General features: G+C 43.9%; 1 protein-coding gene across 3 annotated transcripts in view; it reads left to right on the top strand.

Moving 5' to 3' along the window:
- Positions 1 to 18324, top strand: part of dock6 (dedicator of cytokinesis 6) — a 33508-nt gene extending 15184 nt beyond the window's left edge. For 2 of the 3 annotated variants that reach the window (XM_083977504.1, XM_083977506.1), the window contains 28 exons: positions 405 to 580; positions 1318 to 1419; positions 2937 to 3032; positions 3131 to 3271; positions 4054 to 4167; positions 4294 to 4461; positions 4563 to 4702; positions 6387 to 6556; positions 6707 to 6858; positions 7234 to 7416; positions 7633 to 7759; positions 7956 to 8040; positions 8527 to 8623; positions 8747 to 8881; positions 9470 to 9622; positions 9745 to 9903; positions 9991 to 10091; positions 11420 to 11612; positions 11926 to 12069; positions 12216 to 12347; positions 12469 to 12483; positions 12929 to 13054; positions 13142 to 13231; positions 13326 to 13562; positions 14224 to 14367; positions 14548 to 14654; positions 14777 to 14950; positions 15845 to 18324. In XM_083977504.1, the coding sequence (XP_083833630.1) occupies positions 405 to 580; positions 1318 to 1419; positions 2937 to 3032; positions 3131 to 3271; positions 4054 to 4167; positions 4294 to 4461; positions 4563 to 4702; positions 6387 to 6556; positions 6707 to 6858; positions 7234 to 7416; positions 7633 to 7759; positions 7956 to 8040; positions 8527 to 8623; positions 8747 to 8881; positions 9470 to 9622; positions 9745 to 9903; positions 9991 to 10091; positions 11420 to 11612; positions 11926 to 12069; positions 12216 to 12347; positions 12469 to 12483; positions 12929 to 13054; positions 13142 to 13231; positions 13326 to 13562; positions 14224 to 14367; positions 14548 to 14654; positions 14777 to 14950; positions 15845 to 15887 (3704 nt within the window). In that variant the 3' untranslated portion in view covers positions 15888 to 18324. Of the gene's footprint in view, positions 1 to 404; positions 581 to 1317; positions 1420 to 1857; positions 1945 to 2936; positions 3033 to 3130; positions 3272 to 4053; positions 4168 to 4293; positions 4462 to 4562; positions 4703 to 6386; positions 6557 to 6706; positions 6859 to 7233; positions 7417 to 7632; positions 7760 to 7955; positions 8041 to 8526; positions 8624 to 8746; positions 8882 to 9469; positions 9623 to 9744; positions 9904 to 9990; positions 10092 to 11419; positions 11613 to 11925; positions 12070 to 12215; positions 12348 to 12468; positions 12484 to 12928; positions 13055 to 13141; positions 13232 to 13325; positions 13563 to 14223; positions 14368 to 14547; positions 14655 to 14776; positions 14951 to 15844 lie in introns of all 3 variants that reach the window. The other variant, XM_083977505.1, reaches the window with a different exon arrangement.
- The last annotated feature ends 606 nt before the right edge of the window (positions 18325 to 18930 follow it).

Consider the following 18930-nt stretch of genomic DNA (forward strand, 5'->3'; position numbering starts at 1 on the left):
TTACATTTGCCGCAATATAGCGTGTGTGTATGCACGCGTGTTAGAGAGAGACCGAGTCCAGCAGAGAAGGGGCTGACTGACAGAGATGAGGAAACGCTGTTAAAAAAAAAACATAACAATAAGATTATTTTCTGTGAGAAACAATGGCGGACCCAAACGAGGCTTGTTAATTAATGGGAAACACCATTTCGCCTGCGTAATCGTATGCAGATACAGGGCGCATCACCACCGTTTACACTTGTGTTCAATGTCGTCACAACTTAATAAAAATCCTAGCGGAAACACTGAATGGGGTTGAAGTTGACCTTGGTCTATAAATTGCACAGTGTATAACCCGCATCCAGCTTTTTAGATGACAATGAGTTTTACGGTACTAACATTTCTTTCCCCACCATCTCCATCAGGAGCGGCCGGCCAGTCCTATGAGATGCCCATGCAGTACGCCACCTTATCCAGGGCAACAGGCCGGCCGAGCAGCCTGCACCTGGCCCGCTCCAAGAGCATCAGCAACTCCAACCCCGACCTGGCCACCACACCGGTTTCTCCTGACGAAGAGGTGCAAAGGATTATCGGGAGCAAGGTGAGTCGTGCTTGTCTTTGGAAAATCAATTGTATGTGTATTAGAGTGATACAGCTGTTACTGCAGTCAGTTTGTATGTATAAGACCTTTTGAAGGTCATGACAGAAGTTGAACAATGTTATCTAATTTTTTGTGTGTAATCTGTACCAATATTTCTGCACGTTATTTTCATTTGCTCATTTTTATCCTACATGGCATTGAAAAGGTCTTGTAATTTAGTAAAAGAGTGATATTTGTTAATAGATGTGGTTGATTTATCTCCTTGCCCTTACACAAGAAACAGCAGCACAAAAGTTTGTGTATTTACGGTTCCCCTTGTGCCATATTCCAACCTCTTTATCCAATATCAGTCTATTATTTTGTCGTAATGATACTGCTGCCCTCCCTTGTCTCATCTCTTCACAGCAGATTCAATAACCCAGGGTTGACTGAGAACTCTGTGCCAACATTTAATGAACGCGTCAGTCAAAAATGCAATTATGCTTTGTGCCGCTGTCCCTTGTTATTCATACTCTTCCTCTAAGCCCTTCTTTTGTTCCCCTATTTTCTGCTTTTTAGCTTCTTAGCTTCTCTTTTCACATCCCTTATTTTTGTTTCCTGCCAAAAAAAAAAAAAAAAAAATCTCCTCTACGTAATCTCCTGTGTGGTAATTATCCTCTCCCTACTCACTGTGCCCTTGCCTCTTGCCGTCCTGTGTGTGTGTGTGTGTGTTTTGTGTCTCCGGTGGCTTATGGCAGGGCATTGACCGCTCCCACTCCTGGGTAAACTCTGCTTATGCCCCCGGGGGCGCCAGATCTGTGCTACGCAGGAACCCCAACTCCAGCTGTGAGCTCAAGCAGGTGCCAAATCCTTCTTCCTCTCCCTCCTCCTCCTCTTCACCTTCATCACCTCCATCCTGAACCATCTCTCTCTCGGTGCTCGTGGGTCAGCTCTTACGTGTGCATGCTTCTTTCCGCCCGTCACTCTGCAAGCCATGTCTCCATCCTGTCGCATCTTTTCACCCGTAATCTAACACACTGTCCGTCCTCTACGGTTCATCCTCCTCATCCTCTTCTTCACCGCCGCTTCACAGACCGTAGCTGTTTTTGTCCGAATGACGCACACTCTGCCTGGGGGCTCGTCAGATCCCTTACCAGCCCCTCCGCGCTCGTCAGAGTTCATAGAGAGTTCTCTGGCCACTCGTCCATTTCCATTCATCCATTTTCACATCACTTTGTCCCTCATGTCTGTGTGTGTGTGTGTGTGTGTGTGTTCACTTCACCGTCACTCCATGTCAGGCAAACGACCGCGGCTGCAATCGCATGTCTGCCTTTCTGGACAGCGTGGCCTTGTTTTCACATCCCACAAGGCAGATTACCAAGAAGGTAAAACTGGCATCTACTATAACAAACTCTAAAAAGTGGCAGTCGCCATCACGAAGCTAACGCGTTTCAATGTCCTAACAGCCATCGTGTCATTATCATTAACACTCATCAACATTCACAGTTTTGTCTGTGTTGAATATTTTGTTTCTCAATGCACTTGAATGGTTTACAATCTGTATTTGTCTGGAGATATCAGGACTTAATCTGTGGCAGAGATATTGATTAATGGGTAAATGTATTTTTACTATCAATATTTACCTTAGAATAATCTTATTTAGATTCAGTTTGTATCAAGAATCTGAATAACTATGAAACTACAGCTCAGTCATCTTTGACAAAGCACAGTTAGTGTACACAGTGTGCTCTTTGCGACAGCAAACGCACACAGTTTTAATCTTAAAGCAGAAGTGAGTGATCCGGTCGTTTTCGCTAATGCTGCGTTCCAGGCAGGCTTTTGAAATCGTAAATTACAGCTTCAAGTCACAACTTACGACTTTGTAGCGTTCCAGGCAACCCACTCGTGTTTTTCCGACCTGTTTTACCGGTGAAAGTCACTATAACGGCCACTCGTAACTTCCGACCGGTGAACTCGTACCAGATCGAACTGGTACCACTTCACGGTCGGAAAAATACGAGTTTCCTTGAACGCACCATAACAGTCCTCGTCGCTACGTCACCACATTCACGGCGTTCCTTGGCTGCACACACAGCCCTGCATGCCGTTCTCTCTCCTCATTGGATAAAAACTGTAGGATACGATAAATGTTTTCTCCTCGGCTCAGAGCAGAGCAGAGGGACTGACAGACCCGTGTTTCAGTCCAAACACTCTATGTAAGTGATTGCTGTCGGAAGATATAACTATTTAAGACTTATATTAACACAAATATATCACTTACTTCTGCTTTAATAGCTCATCTTGTTTCTGATAATCGTTTCCTCGTGCAAGTTAAAACACGGTATGTGTGTGTGTGTGTGTGTTGGTTTATGCTCAGCTTCTCCACGAGGAGCTGGCGTTACAGTGGGTGGTCAGCACCAGCTCAGTGAGGGAGGCGGCGCTGCAGCAGGCCTGGTTTTTCTTCCAGCTCATGGTCAGTATGCCTTTAAAAAAAAAAAGAGAGAGATCATAATTATAGCAGGAAAGGTCCAATTTTCACCAAGTGACGGTGTTTTTTCTTCTCTCCTCCAGACAAAGAGCATGGCCAATCACTTATTCCTAACCTCAAAATTAGACCTTCCCAGACGTCAGCGTTTCCCAGACCGCTTTGTGGATGACATCGCTGCGCTGGTGTGTGCCATCAGCGCAGACATTGCCGGCCGATACCACAAGGTACAGACGAGCTTAAACAATAAAAGTCGCTGTATCTCTTCTGCACAGTGTCGTATTTTTCCTTTTAGATTAAAGGGATAGTTCAACATTTTGGCAAATCGTCCCATTGCCATAATCACTATAGTCATAGCAGTAGGTTCGTTACCTTTATTTGTCGGTGCAAGCTATTTTTAGAACGGCGGAGCAGAGCCTCATCAAATACACAGTCCAATAACTCCAAAGCGCTCTGGTGGACAAGTTGTGACCTGCACATTCACCACGCTATGAGATAATAACGGAACGCTACGAGACAGAGTTGTTTTTCGAGGCAAATTCATGCAAAACCGCTGATGCGTGTTCCCTTCAGGGACAGTTTTTCAGGAAGCAGTCTCTTTGCATTTGCCTCAAAAACAACTCCATCTGGTAACGTTCCGTTATCTCATAGCGTGGTGAATGTGCAGGTCACAACTTGTCCACCAGAGCATTTTGGAGTTGTTGGATTGTGTATTTGATGAGTTTGATGAGGGAAACCAAGAAATCCCATGAGCCTCTGTAGCGTAGCTCTGAGCAGCTCGTGGCTCTGCTCCGCCGTTCTAAAAATAGCTTGCACCGACAATTAAAGGTAACGAACCTACTGCTATGACTATAGGGATTATGGCAATGGGCCAATTTGCCTCAATGTTGAACTATCCTTTTAAACAATAAAAGTCGCCATATCTCTTCTGCACAGTGTCACATTTTTCCTTTTAGTTTAATTAGATCCACCTATTTCTCAAACATGACTATCGCCCCCTCTCTCTCAGGATGTGGAGCTTGTGGAGAGGTTAAACAGCAGTCTGGCCTTCTTCCTGAACGACCTGCTGTCTCTCATGGACCGGGGCTTTGTGTTCAACCTCATCCGCTCCTACTACAAACAGGTGCCTCTCTCTTTCTCTTTCATTTTCTCTCCTTCCTCTAATATCAAACACAGCTTCACTCCCAGCTCTCCCACGCATATTTTAAAACAGCTTTTACTGTCTCAAACAAACCTGTGTGCCGAGCAGATCAACAAGCTGCACTCGACGCAGAACCCCAGCTCCCTGAACGCGCTGAGGATGGATTTCACTCGAATAATCTGCAGCCACGAGCACTACGTCATCCTCAACCTGCCCTGCTCTACGCTCAGCCCCCCGGCCTCCCCCTCCCCCTCCACCTCCTCCACCACGTCACAGGTAACTGGAGAATGTAATCGTGTGCCTTTATGAATTTCCCCCGTTTCGATCTGCTGCCGCTGCCCCTCTTACCGTTTCATCCCTGTGCTCGCCATCCGTAGAGTTCAGCGTTTTCCAGCATGGTGCAGGACCAAGGCGTGGCCACCATGTTCGAGCTCTCCGTCCCGTTTCGCCAGCAGCACTTCCTGTCTGGTCTGCTGCTTTGTGAGCTCTCTCTTATTCTGGATCCTGAAGGAGAAGGGTGGGTTGTTGTTGGTTACATATGTACTGATTTTGGCATTAAAGGACAGTTCCGGGCAAATTCAACCTGGGGCTCTAGTTTCCTAACATCTTAGGTCAAAGATTTACTTTTTAATATCTCCTGTTCTTCAGTAGTTGTGTCTGTCCCCGCATCGCCACGTCAGCGTATAATGGGAGCAGATCTTAGGATGTTTAGGTTGCTTACATCCCACAAAACCGCAATTTTCTTCCACAGACAACATCAGATGGTTATTAAAACACACACCAAGGGGTTTGTTTACTTCAAGAAAGCCGACATTTGTAAACGGAGCTGTAATACAAAGTCTCGCACGAGAGCCGAGTTGACCGTCTCAGTATGTTTACAGGTCGTCTGAAGCTCGACCGTTTTGTTTTATCAGCAAAGGAATATCAACTCAGAGGCACGACGGTTTTGTTGCAGACAGAGTTAAGTCTTCAGATTGTGTATTCTGCCTGTAAACATACTTGACTTCACGAGACTTTGGATTACAGCTCTGTTTACAAACATGTTGGCTTTCTTGAAGTAAAAAGTAACCAAAAAACACGCACATCCCCAGGCCCAAATGGGATGGGTGCTGGATCCAAAAAGGAGTATGAGAAGATAAAGAATAAAAAATCCACACACCAAGGCAGCTCCTGTAGAGAAAGAATTTATTAGCGTGACATTTCAAGCAAAGGCTCTTTTTCAAACTGCTATATATGGTGAAAAGACGAGGCTGAAACGTATATAAACAAGTGCCCACCCCGCCCCCACCAGCAGGTGGTGAATCAGTACAGCTGGTATGAATCACCCTAATTTAGAAGATAATGCTGCAAAAGACACAATATATACATACGTTATCAAAATAATCACAGAGATATGCCTCAATCTAAACAGTAAACATGGGAAGACTTCTTCAGAGAGTATATCAAAAAGTGAAACAATCAAAAATATATGGAGAAAAAAGCTGGTTAGGAGAATACTTGTAGTAAACAAACCCCTCGGTGTGTGTTTGAATAGCCATCTGATGTTGTCTGTGGAAAAAAATTGTGGTTTTGTTGGATGTAAGTAGCCTAAACATCGTAAGATCGGTCCGCTCCCATTATACGCTGCTGTGGCGATGCGGGGACAAACAGAACTACTGCAGAACTCCAGAAAGATTAAATCTTTTACCCCTATATATTAGGCATGGTTCCTACGCAAGTATGGAAAGTATGGAAAAGTATGGAATTTGATTTTATACATTTCCAGGTCTGGAAAAGTATGGAAAATGGAAACTATTGTATGGAAATATATTTATTTTATTGATCTTATCTTGGTTTGGTCTTATCTTGGGTTATTTGGGTTAACTATTTAGTATGTGCTATTGTACTTAGCTACAATCTTCTGGAAATTATTTGGTTGCATAATGGCATACACATTCCGAATAATGAAAACAAGATAAATTGCATGCTTTTTTTATATTATGCACATCTATTTACTTAAATATCACAAATTATTTGAATTTTTTTACAGAGAAGTCTGGAAATTAGGGTCTGGAAAAAGTATGGAATTTGGACATTTCAAATGTGTAGGAACCCTGATTAGGAAACTAGAGCCCCAGGTTGAATTTGCCCGGACTTGTCCTTTAAGTACGAATGCAGAGTGTGAGACACAGTGATACATGTGTGTGTTATTTCACCTGCAGGGTTTTCTTCCTCCATAAAAAGGCCATTAGTGCAGTTCACGCCCTGCTCTGCAGCCACGACGCAGACCCCCGCTACAGCGAGCCTCAGGTCAGAGCGCACGTCGCTCAGCTCTACCTGCCCCTCATCCCCATCGTCATGGAGACGTTGCATCAGCTCCACGACTTCTCCGGTCAGAAGAACACAAACACACACACACACCTGCTGCACTTCACCGACATTGTTTCCCACCTCCTCGGGGTCCTTGAGGCTTTTTTATTCGCAGCATAATTGCACCTGAAAACGCTTTCCTTTCTCTTTCTTCTCCATTCTCCTTCTGCAGACTCCTCGCCCGCGCGGGTCCGCCATGCCTCGGCCCACGCCGACGACGCTGACCCAGACGGTAGCAACACTATCAGTCAGTCTGTTGCCATGGCGATTGCCGGCTCCCCTCTGCCACATGCCAAAGCCAACGCATTCGTGCTGCCCACAGTGGTGAGTGATGGTGGGCAGGGGTCAGGCTGTTAACCCCCCGGGGGCCTCACACACACACACACACACACACACACACACACAGACACACACACACACACAGACGGGCAGGACGCAGGTTGGCGTGTGCGTGGGCGGCCGCCGCCTCAGTTTGACAGACGACCACTCTGGCCTTTCTGTAACTCCACACAAACACTCATTCAAAGAGCATTTGCATTCTTTCCATGTCGCTCCTCTGTCCTAAAGCACAGCTGCTCCTCTCCGCCTGTAGGTGGCTCTCTGTCCTTTTTTATTTATGAATCCCTTCTTCAAACAGCCATTTTGTTCTGAAGCAGATTTTAAAGACTGGCACTGTTCTGTATGTTTTTTCTTCATCAGGCCGGGCGCCAGTCCAGTGGTCTGTCCGCCGAGTGCAGCCGGACTCTGCTGGTGTGTTTCCTGTGGGTGCTGAAGAATGCAGATGCAGCTCTCCTGGAGCGCTGGGTGTCTGATTTGTCTGTGTTGCAAATCAACCGCCTGCTTGATCTGCTGCATCTCTGTGTCTCCTGCTTTGAATACAAGGTACAATTACCAGGCGGTGCTGCTGCCGCGACTATGAGCGTCTCTCATCACCGACACGACACGCACAGTAGGAGTCAAACACAGAAACCAGAGCAACAGCATATCATTACAGATATATCGGAGTTCTTAATCAGCACATTATCAGCACCGTATCACCACTGATCCAGACACAATTTCCTGTGAAAAATGGACTGTTGTTTTATTAACGCCTGGCAGGGGAAGAAAGCTCTGGAGAGGATCAACAGCCTGACGTTCAAGAAGTCTCAGGACATGAAGGCCCGACTGGAGGAGGCCATACTGGGCACCATCGGGGCTCGTCAGGAGATGGTTCGCCGCTGCAGAGGTTTGTTGTGTGAGAGCACAGTGATTTGTATACAGTATATGTGTGTGTGTGTGTGTGTGTGTGTGTGTGTGTGTGTGTGTGTGTGTGTGTGTGTGTGTGTGTGTGTGAGTGTGTGAGATTACATTAGCTGTTTTTGTCTGAGGCGTCGGTCTGTTTGACAGTGCTCATGGAAATTGTAATCTGTTTACTCTTCCAGAGCGGAGTCCCTACGGCAGCCAAGAGAACGTGAGGTGGAGGAAGAACGTCACACATTGGAGACAAAACACAGACAGAGTCGATAAGTATGTAGTTTACATGATTTACACCAATACACACCAAAACAGTAAAATTCTTACCTCTTATTATATTATCAAAATTAAAATGGATGATATTAACACATGAGCTGTCTGAGTTTGGTTTGATTTGAGTTATTCATTTGCACATAAGAAGAAATATACATATAAAACAGCACAATAACAACAACCATACAATGTAATAGAATAACAATAGAATAGATACAACATATTCTTTTTATGTTGAATGCACATTTATGATATGTACAATAATGTGAAGAACACAGTTAAGAAAAGTTCTGTGATGTAGAGAAAGCAGATGGTTATGCATTGCTCAACTGGGCCAACAAAACATTAATGATTGCTTCTTGAAGGAGTTTATACTTGTGCAGTTTCTAATGTGGACTGGTAATTTGTTCCGAAAGTGGTTTAATATATTTAAAAAAAGGGTTTAATGCATAATAAATGATGATTGTAAAATCACATCTGTTCCAGGACTAAAGCTGAGATGGAGCAGGAGTCGGTGGTGGATGGAAACCTGGCTACCGAGGCCTCTCTGATAGTACTGGACACACTGGAGATTGTAGTCAAGGTGAAACGACGGAGACGGAAAAACAGCATCACCATGTCGACGGCTCTGGTCGGTACCAGCTGCTGTGACACTATTCCCCTGCTGTAATAACGTGTTTTGTTTTCTCTCTGTCCTCTCTCCCAGACCGTGGTGGCGTCAGAGCTGAAGGAGAGTGTGTTAGGCGGGGTGCTCAGAGTGCTTCTCCACAGCATGGCAGGCAACCAGAGCGCCCTCTTCCTGCAGCACTGCTTCACTACACAGAGGGCGCTGGTTTTCAAGGCAAGCACAGTTTGCATGAGTCTGCCAAGTGTCTCCATTAGAGCTTTTTGTTTTGTTTATCTGCTTTTAAACAATCTAACACAATCTAAGTTTGATTTATTAGTAACACGCTTGTAATTTTTCTCCCTACCAGTAATCACCATTCCACATATCAAACCTCTGCATTGTTTGTTTTGGTGACACTTTATAACAAGTACACGCTATTAAGCATTAGTTAAGCATTAAATACTGGATTCATCATTTATAACACATGAATACTCATTAGTATTTAATTTGTAAACACAGTTAAAAATGTTTTACTCATCATTGATAAGCACTAACTGTATTTATAAGCTACACACTAATGAGTATTTATGCGTTATAAATGAAGAATTCAGTATTTATTAATGCTTAACTATTGTTTAATAGTGTGTACTGATAATAAAGTGTTACCTTTGTTTCCATTATTACTAAATAAAAGGATTTCATGTGTATCTTTTCTTATAGGGTGCTGGTTTTGTTTTTTTTTATTGCAAAAATGTCTTTACAGAAACAAAGAATAAATGCTATATAATGTAAAATTATAGTGAGAGTGTGTTTGTTGTGCAGTTCCCAGAGATGCTGTTTGAGGAGGACACTGAGCTCTGTGCGGACCTGTGCCTGCGTCTCCTTCGTCACTGCAGCAGCAGCGTGGGCTCGGTCAGAAGTCACGCCTCCGCCTCTCTTTACCTGCTCATGAGGCAGAACTTTGAGATCGGAAATGTGAGTGGTTTTGCATTTTGATGACAAATGGCAACAGAGCATAAAACAGGATGTGTGTGAACATGATTCTATCATCTTAGTTGTGAGACATGTGAGTCCTTTTTTTCTTTCCTTTTGACCAGAACTTTGCACGAGTGAAGATGCAGGTCACCATGTCTCTGTCCTCACTGGTGGGAACGTCACAGAACTTCAACGAGGACCATCTTCGTCACTCGCTGAAGACGATACTAACCTACGCCGAGGATGACTTGGAGCTGCGTGAGACACCGTTCCCAGAGCAGGTAGGTTACAGCCTTCGTACTGTCTGTGAAGCAGCTGCCATGCTTCATGCTTCACTAATACGCTCCGTTGCACTTCTGAAACTACAGGTCCAGGATCTGGTCTTCAACCTGCACATGATCCTGACTGACACTGTGAAGATGAAAGAGCATCAGCAGGACCCAGAGATGCTCATCGACTTAATGTACAGGTACTGTGATGCCCATCTGTGAGAAAACATCCAGTATTTCCGCTAGGATTTTTTAAGGAGTGGCGGTCCCAGGATTGAGACACTTTAGGCGGGTTATTATTTATGGCCCTTCTCTACCAGCGCGATTCGGCTTGACACATCTCTACTCTTTTTTTTTTGCTTTTACACTACCACTCAAGCGAGACATACGACACGAGAATCAAACACGCTAATTTTAAAAACACACCGGCAGCAGCGCCCACTGATCTGGACTGTTGTTGTTCTTTCACCTGAGTTGAATGACTGCTGTGTGGAAAACCACACTGTGGTCCGTTAATGAGGTGTAGACGAGTGAGTTTGGAGCTGAAGAGAGCGAGATGACGCAACCGTAGCCGGCGTGATATGACGACCCGGCCCCGCTGAGGAGGAACTGTGAAAAACTTGTGGAAAAGAACCTAAACCGAGTCGAGCTGTAAAGGTCTTTGCACACTGAGTCCGTTTTTTTCGCATGCGTTTTTCGTATCCGTCATCTGACAAAAAACATTACGCGCAGGCTCCTTGCACACTGAGTCCGTTGCGTTTTATTCGCATGCGTTTTTATTTTGTGTTCCAAATTTCGGAGAGGGAGACAGAATCGTCACGCAGTGATGCACTTTGTGGTTCTCCCACTTGTTGAGAAATGAAAGAGAAACATTAAAAGCCAGTAGAGGGGATCTACTGCTTGTTAATGAGCAGCGGAACTATCATGATCACTTCAACTGTTTATTTTAGGATGTCGGTCCAGTTTGATAGATATTGATTATTAGCTCACATATTAAACAGAAGACGGACAATTTCCACGATCCTGAACAGCGGCTGGCGCACGCACACACACACACACACACAGACACACACACTCAGCAGTGAACAGCGGCTGGCGCACGCACACACACACACCCACTCAGCGGTGATCCCCCCCCTCCCCACTCCCCCCCCCCCTCTCCCTCTCCAGCCTCAAAACGCTGATGTGATTGGTCAAAAGGTTTTTCACGGATGCGAAAAACGCATTAAATCGAACCTGATCCGAATTTTTTTATGACGGACGAAAGTTTCGGACTCTGTGTGTAAACATGATTGACACAACATGCGGTCGATTTTTTTTTTTGACGTGCGGCAATTTCGGACGACAAAAACGGACTCAGTGTGCAAAGGCCTTAACTGTGTAGTGGAAAGGGTTGCAAAGTAATAGTAACTGGTGGTGGAAAACCTGCTTTACATTGTTTTAACATCTTCAAAAAACTAAAATCCTGACTTCAAAACCAGAGTGTTACGACTAAAAGCTAAGATTTTCTCTCACGTTTTAACTTCAGGATTGCCAAAGGCTACCAGAACTCCCCAGACCTGCGTCTTACGTGGCTCCAGAACATGGCAGGAAAACACTCTGAGAGGGGGAACCATGCCGAGGCCGCCCACTGTCTGGTCCACAGCGCCGCACTGGTGGCAGAATACCTCAACATGCTGGAGGATTGCCGCTACCTGCCCATTGGTTGTGTCACATTTCAGGTAAGTGTGTTTGCTTTGGTGACTGTGGCAGAATGAGATGGATTTGTCCCAAACACTCAAGCATTTTATTGTTGAAAATGAGCAAATATAACCCTTTTTTTTTTACTCTTATTGCTTACTTTTACCAGTTTACCAGTCTCTTTATGTATGTTTTTTCTTTCCCCCTGATATTTTTGCACTCGTCTATAGGTCTTCATGTTCATTTTTTGATTGTTTGTTTATATACAAAATCAAAAATCACTAAAAAAGTAAATGACAAAAAAAAAGAAAATGAGTAAATATAAAGAATATATGTTTATCATGTTCCCCTCAGCACATTTCCTCCAACGTACTGGAGGAGTCGGCGGTGTCTGATGACGTGTTGTCTCCAGAGGAGGAGGGGATTTGTGCTGGGAAGTACTTCAGCGAGTCTGGCCTGGTGGGCCTCCTGGAGCACGCAGCTGCTTCTTTTAACATGGTACGACTCACATTCCCCGACCGCAATGGTGACAGGCTGCATGTTAACGCGGCACAAGGTTACGGTATTAACGCGGCCCGGGGAGTGTTATGTGATCGAGCGGTATGCGTAGCCCCACTGACTTCTCCATTGTGCTGCAACCCCAGGCGGCCATGTACGAGGCCATAAACGAAGTGTACAAGATCCTGCTGCCCATCCACGAGGCCAACAGAGACTTCAAAAAGCTGGCGACCGTCCACGGAAAACTGCACGAAGCTTTCAACAAGGTCTACAACCAAGTGAGTTTTCCCCCCCGTGTAATCTTCAAATCAAATCTCCAGGAATTAACTCGGCTGTTAGAGTTGATGAGAAAATGAACTTTGTCTAAATTTCCTTCTTTCTTTTCTCAACTTTTTCCAGAGTTCGGGATGGGAGGTAATAAACTCATTTGTCATATCGAGTATAAAACACTTAAAACTGATTCTGTTATTTCTTTCATGTTGTATTGACTATGTTTTTCTTTCTTCCCCGCTGCTTCTTCTCTTCCTCCCCTCTGCGTAAATGACATTTTACTGGTGAGTGATAAAAAAAACTTGTGTTCATACTCCTACTCAGTGAAGCTGCACCACTGTTACAAAACAGCTGCCATTTCTCTCTGCTGCTGTTCTACTGTGGTCAAACTACATTTCAGCCTAAATATATATTTTCCCTTTTTCCTACAAACGGTGTCCCGTTGCTAAACCAGTTTTCATTTTCCACAACCTCCACACACAGAACAAATGAAAAGTTTCAGCTCCATTGCACTCAAAGAAATCTCTTTTTTTTTTGCCTCTGTCCTGTTTTATAAACCTCATCTTTTCATCCTCCCTGTAGTGATCAGAGGATGTTTGGGACGTACTTCAGAGTTGGTTTCTACGGCTGCCGGTTCGGAGACCTGGATGAGCAGGAGTTTGTCTACAAGGAGCCGTCAATCACCAAGCTAGCTGAGATCTCCCACAGACTTGAGGCATGTTTGCTCTTCACTTGACTAACGCTGCTAACAAAAGGTGTCTAGTGATCTAGCGTCTAAAGATGAATCTGTTTTGATGCTTAGGAGTTCTACTCTGAGAGGTTTGGAGATGATGCGGTTGAGATAATCAAGGACTCGAGCCCTGTGGACAAAAGCAAACTGGATACCAACAAGGTGACGTTATGTGATGTGCATGTGTGACTCATAATATACAGTACAACCATAGATGTTGTATTATTGTACCAACGTGTGTTTGGTTTTGTTTCAGGCCTACCTCCAGATCACCTACGTGGAGCCGTACTTCGACACGTACGAGCTAAAGGAAAGAATCACCTACTTCGACAAGAACTACAACCTGCGAACCTTCATGTACTGCACTCCCTTCACACTGGACGGCCGAGCCCACGGCGACCTGCACGAGCAGTACAAACGCAAAACCATTCTGACAACATCTCACGCCTTCCCCTACATCAAGACGCGCATCAACGTCATCCACAAAGAGGAGGTGGGTGTCTCCCTTGGAATTCAAAAGGGAAAATGCCACGCACCGTGAAACTAAATCACAAGAAAAGTTTGTTTAGATATACTGTACAGTTTACAGCTTAATATACTTAATATACTATAATATTCATATTATTTACTGACAACTTATTTTCCACACACAACCACATGTTCATCGTAATATTGCAGCCACCAAACACTCAATACAAAACACGCCAAACATTTTTCCAACACATACCTCGCTTTGCCTACCAAGGGTGTAAATCTTCCTCATTCCACATGTGCCTGCTCCACTTAAACAGTCGCATCCTGACCAACATACTCATAGTTTACATGCCATCATACTTCACTTCAAAAGAGTCTCATATTAATGTGGATGGATCTACATTACCCACACTTGTTTAATATGTATCCATTTTCGATAAATATATCGTTTTATCTTTGTCGTTATTTTGATATTATTATTTAGTGGTCGACTCGACATTTCATTTCCTCGGAAAGACAGAGCGATTTACTGCAACCGACTACGCCGCATGCGCCGACAGAGACTAGCAGAGCAATTTGACAGAAGACCGAGATGGAGAGAAAAAGAAAACGAACAGAGTGAGAAGCTTCAGGAAATAAGATGTGACTTCCTCTTCTCTTCTCTCTCTGCTCTTCTCCAGATCATCCTCGTCCCCATGGAGGTGGCGATTGAGGATATGCAGAAGAAGACCCAGGAGCTCGCCTTCGCCACCAACCAAGAACCTGCCGACTCCAAGATGCTGCAGATGGTGCTGCAGGGCAGTGTGGGCACCACCGTCAACCAGGTGCCTGTGTTTATGTGCTTGAAAAAAAAACAATAACAACTGCCTCCGCCTGTTGCCTGCCCTCATTTCCCTCCTAGGAATATTAATCCCATCAGAACGGGGTTAAAAGTCTGGGTCAGTGTTTTAAGTAGTGACTGACATTCCTCAGCAGATATGTAACAGGTTGTCTCTCCCTCGCAGGGCCCCCTCGAGGTGGCGCAGGTCTTTCTTTCCGACATTCCTAATGACCCAAAGCTGTTTCGCCATCACAACAAACTGCGCCTCTGCTTTAAAGACTTCACTAAGAGGTGATGACACACTCCGCAGCCCAGACACACACACACACTGCTGTGAAACTAATAAAAACAAACCCCAACTCCCGGCGTGTTGTGTTATCTCCTCTCTCTGTTTCTCTCTGTCTCGCTCGCAGGTGTGAGGATGCCCTGAGGAAGAATAAAGCCCTGATTGGACCAGATCAGAAGGAGTACCACAGAGAGCTGGAGAGGAACTACAACAAGCTGAAAGAGGCTCTGGGTCCTCTCATCAACCGCAAGATCCCCCAGCTATACAGACCCCTGCCAGCCCAGACGCCGCAAACACAACGGTAACTTGAGACATTAAACACACACACACACACGCCCACGCACAGAGACACACAAAATGAGCTCATGCTGCTTTCTCCAAACCCTATCAAACCAACAAAAGAGCAACATAAAACCAAACTTTATGACAGTCCAGGTCACAGATTAGCAAAGATGTGCACTCGGATCTTATCATCCAATTACTCTGTTTACTTTTTACACATTAATTAATGAAAAAAAAAAGAAGAAAAACAAAACAAAACTAGATGCTTCCCCTTGAAGTGTGTCGGCCTCTTTGACTACAGAGACCATCACCATGTGTTTTTTGTTTTCATCCCCTTTTCTTGGCAGCAGCTCCGTGTTTGCATGTGAGCGTCTGTGGACTGCTGGGCCGTAATCAAAAACAGAGCAACAGTCATCTGCACCTGCCACAGTGTCGATCAGTACTGAGCAAACCGAGGGAGTTTGATCTTTTTCCTTTCAAAGGAATAAAAATATTAAAACAAATACTGTAGGGAAAAAAAACCAAAACAAAAACTCTGGAGTTACTTCAGTTGCTTTGTGAACCGCCGAAAAGTAAAACAGAACAGTGCAGAATAAAATAATGAGGCGGTTGTACCTCACTCTTGCTCTTTGAAAGAAGATACACATTCAAAGTCGTGTCGCCTCATAGTGGGACACCACAAAAAAAAAAACATTATCTCACAGCTCTGCAGCTCCTTCATTCCCCAGGGACAGATTTTAAACATCACAAATTATTCATATCTCACAAAAATCCGATGTTACGCTCGCAGCGACCTCGGTTTACTTCTCAGACTTTTTAGGAAATGAAACCAGAACACACACACACACACACACACACACACAGTCGGGCGTTAAAGGGTTCTTCATGGTTCTGCTTCTCTCTCTTCCCTCAGGAACTCCTACAGTAGGTCCAGTCTCCGCAGAGTCGACTGTTGAGCCGCAGAAAAAACTGGAAAACACCACAGACCAACAAGCTTTAGAAATTAGCACCATCTCTGTCCGTCTGTTCCCTCCTCCCCCCCCCTCTGAACTGCACAACCAACTGTCACACACACACACACACACACACCATCCTCCTTTATCTCACCCACCACTCCCCCCCCCCCTCCTCGGCCACCCAGCCATGCCATAATCCCCCCCCCTCTGCTGCCACACACACGCAAACACACACTACTCACACACTTGTCACCTCTTTCCCATCGCCGCCCCGCTCACACCTCGGTAGGAGCAAACCCCCGGCTGTTTATGCTGGAAGGCCGTCTGCACTGTAAACATTGTCATTCTGGAGCGAGGCTCTGACATGTCAGCGTTTCCTCTCCGACAATCCAAAGTAATCTAGTAGGTTACAGTCTGAGCTGGTTTTAACTTCAGTTTTCACAGGGCTAGAGCTGCCAAACACATTTATTTTGTAACCAAATCATTCTGGTTGTTTGTTCGTGAATGTGTCTGTTTTGCTTTTTTCTTCTGGTGTTTGCTTTTTGAAGAGGCTGTAGTTTGTCTTGCTTTTCTGTCGTGGCCTTATTTTCATATGAGGTTTTTTTTTTCTTTCTCTCTTTTCTCCAAACTATGCCTGGTCAATGCCAGACTTCAGTTATTAAATAGTCCCAGGGAGTTTTCTTTTATTATCAACAGACCAAATAACTGACATTCCTTCTTCCTCAGGTCGTCACATTTATCTGCCCATCTCTCGTTGTTAGAGTTCATTATAGAGAGGAGGTGGGAGGACCACAGCGGGGAGGGGAGGGGAGGAGGGGGGGCATTACTGACCCTATAGCTGCAGTTTAAGAGGAACACATTACTGTGTTTCACAGGGGGTGGGAGGGGCAGGAACGGATGTTTAAATGTGTATTTTAAACTGTGAAATTCTCCTGTAATGCACTGCCGTCACATCAGATGTTTATCACAGAAGCGCTGCCCTCGGCCAGGCCGTCCCCCTTCACCCACACAAATATGTCCAAACTGTGACCCTTTACTCTTCTATCACCCCCGCCGCTCACACTGATAACTGGATACATCATGTCTGTTTGTCTGTAAGACGGACTATATTTGTGTTAAACAGCACTCCTAATGTCTTATACGTGTCCACCACCTTGGCTGTGGAGGGTTTGTACTCATGGTTAGTCATTAACAACTACTGTATATCTATTATATTGCACTATTGTCGTACTACAAACTGCAGCACGTTAACACTGTAACTACTAAACTATCTGTCCCCTATGTTATGAGGCAGGAAATTGTTTTGTTTTTTTAAACCAATTAGATTAACATTTTGTTATTTATTTTTACACTTTTTTTTTTTTTTTAACTGCGTTCTATTAAATTTCTCCTCCTACGCCTCAGTTCAGCTTTTGTTTGTGGAGCCACAGAGCTGAAGAATAGACACTGTAAACACATGGACTAGTTTAAATGCTAATTTCAGTCACTGTGATACTTTTATAAAACTGTTTTTGAATGACAATTATTGAACATGTTAAGATTCCCATGTAGTCTTATGAGCTTCTCTCTTAGTATCACTGTAATGTGATAAATCAGTTTTTTTAAAGGGATTTATTATCTTTCATTTTCATTGAACTACTTTGATTGTCTTTTTTTTTTTTTTTTTTTTGCAGAGCCAATTGTTATTGTCTTGGAAATATTTTTGTGAATCTTTTTTTTTTTGTACATTTAAACACAGAACAAACCAAAAAATAAAAGATTTGATAAATTCAGACCAAACTCAACATGTGCTTTGAGCAACTTTTTCAGGACCTTTGATGCTAATGTCATTAATTCTCAGTTTAAGGTTACGGAGTTATCGTCCAAGGTAAACAATACAATACACACGGACATGTCTGTCTGTGTGCGTGTGTGTTTGTACTTTTGGAAAATATTGAGATTTTCCACTGGAGTTTGCTGTGTTTTTGTTTTCTGGCTGTAATGGAGCTCTGTAATCAGGAACACCTGGGTCATCTGTACTCGGTCTAATTAGCTGCAGTTCAACTCTGTGGCACAACAGGTGAAAGTGGTTTCGCTGATTAGTTCACCTACTGTTGCCTTCAGTAAATATGACAACACGCAACTGTAAAAAAAAACCTCAGCACTTTGAACCCCCGACGCTGAATCATGTTACAACACCAGCAGCACTACACTTTTTATACTGTTTGACTAATTATTTTACTTTATAACAACTCACAGTGGCTCAGCCAATCAGCGGACTACATCACTCGGTAACAGTTTTTCTACAGATTAACCTAAAACGGGTGCTCGGTATCAGCTGTTATGATCGAGAAAGTCCTGAAAGGTTCAATGTATATCTGACATTAATACCATATGTACAAGTTCCACAGCTGTCATGATTGTATATATTAAGTTTCCAATTGTGAATCTCGCAAATTAAAAAAGTATTTATAAAAAAAGAAAGAAAAAGAAACGAAATATTTTGTGGTTATTCCTATTTTAAATCATAATTACACAGTAACAAACATCTTTTTATTCTCTAATCCTTGTGTGAGACACTTGTGTGTTTGAGTTCTGTCTCTTTTGTCCTTCAAGGTGCTTGGCAGTTTTTTTGGGATGTTGTCCTTAAATACCATCCAAGGCTCTTTAGAAGATCCATCACTGGTACTTGAGGATCCTTGAATGCTCTTAAAAGTGCTTGTTAGTCCTTGAATGCTTCAGGTTGGACCTTGAGAGAGAACAGTGAAGTCCTACTACGGTCTGCAATGTCGATTCTCCATGGAGATCCTTGGAGATGCTCTATGTAAGTACAGTTTCAAGTATTTCTACTGAAGTATTTCCATTTTAAGCCGTTTCATAGTTTTCCTACAACAACTGTGGTAAGAAAAAACATGATGCACTGCCATAGATCAAACAGTATGATAAAAGCTAAGTTAAATATTTGAATACTTTTACCACTATTTATACTTGTTTGGATGAAACTGTGTAGACATTGTGTTATGTGCAGCTCTGGAAAAAATTAAGACACCACTCCCAAAATGGT

The sequence above is a fragment of the Trachurus trachurus genome (genome assembly GCF_905171665.1).
Source record: "Trachurus trachurus genome assembly, chromosome: 8".
In the NCBI taxonomy this organism is placed as follows: Eukaryota; Metazoa; Chordata; class Actinopteri; order Carangiformes; family Carangidae; genus Trachurus; species Trachurus trachurus.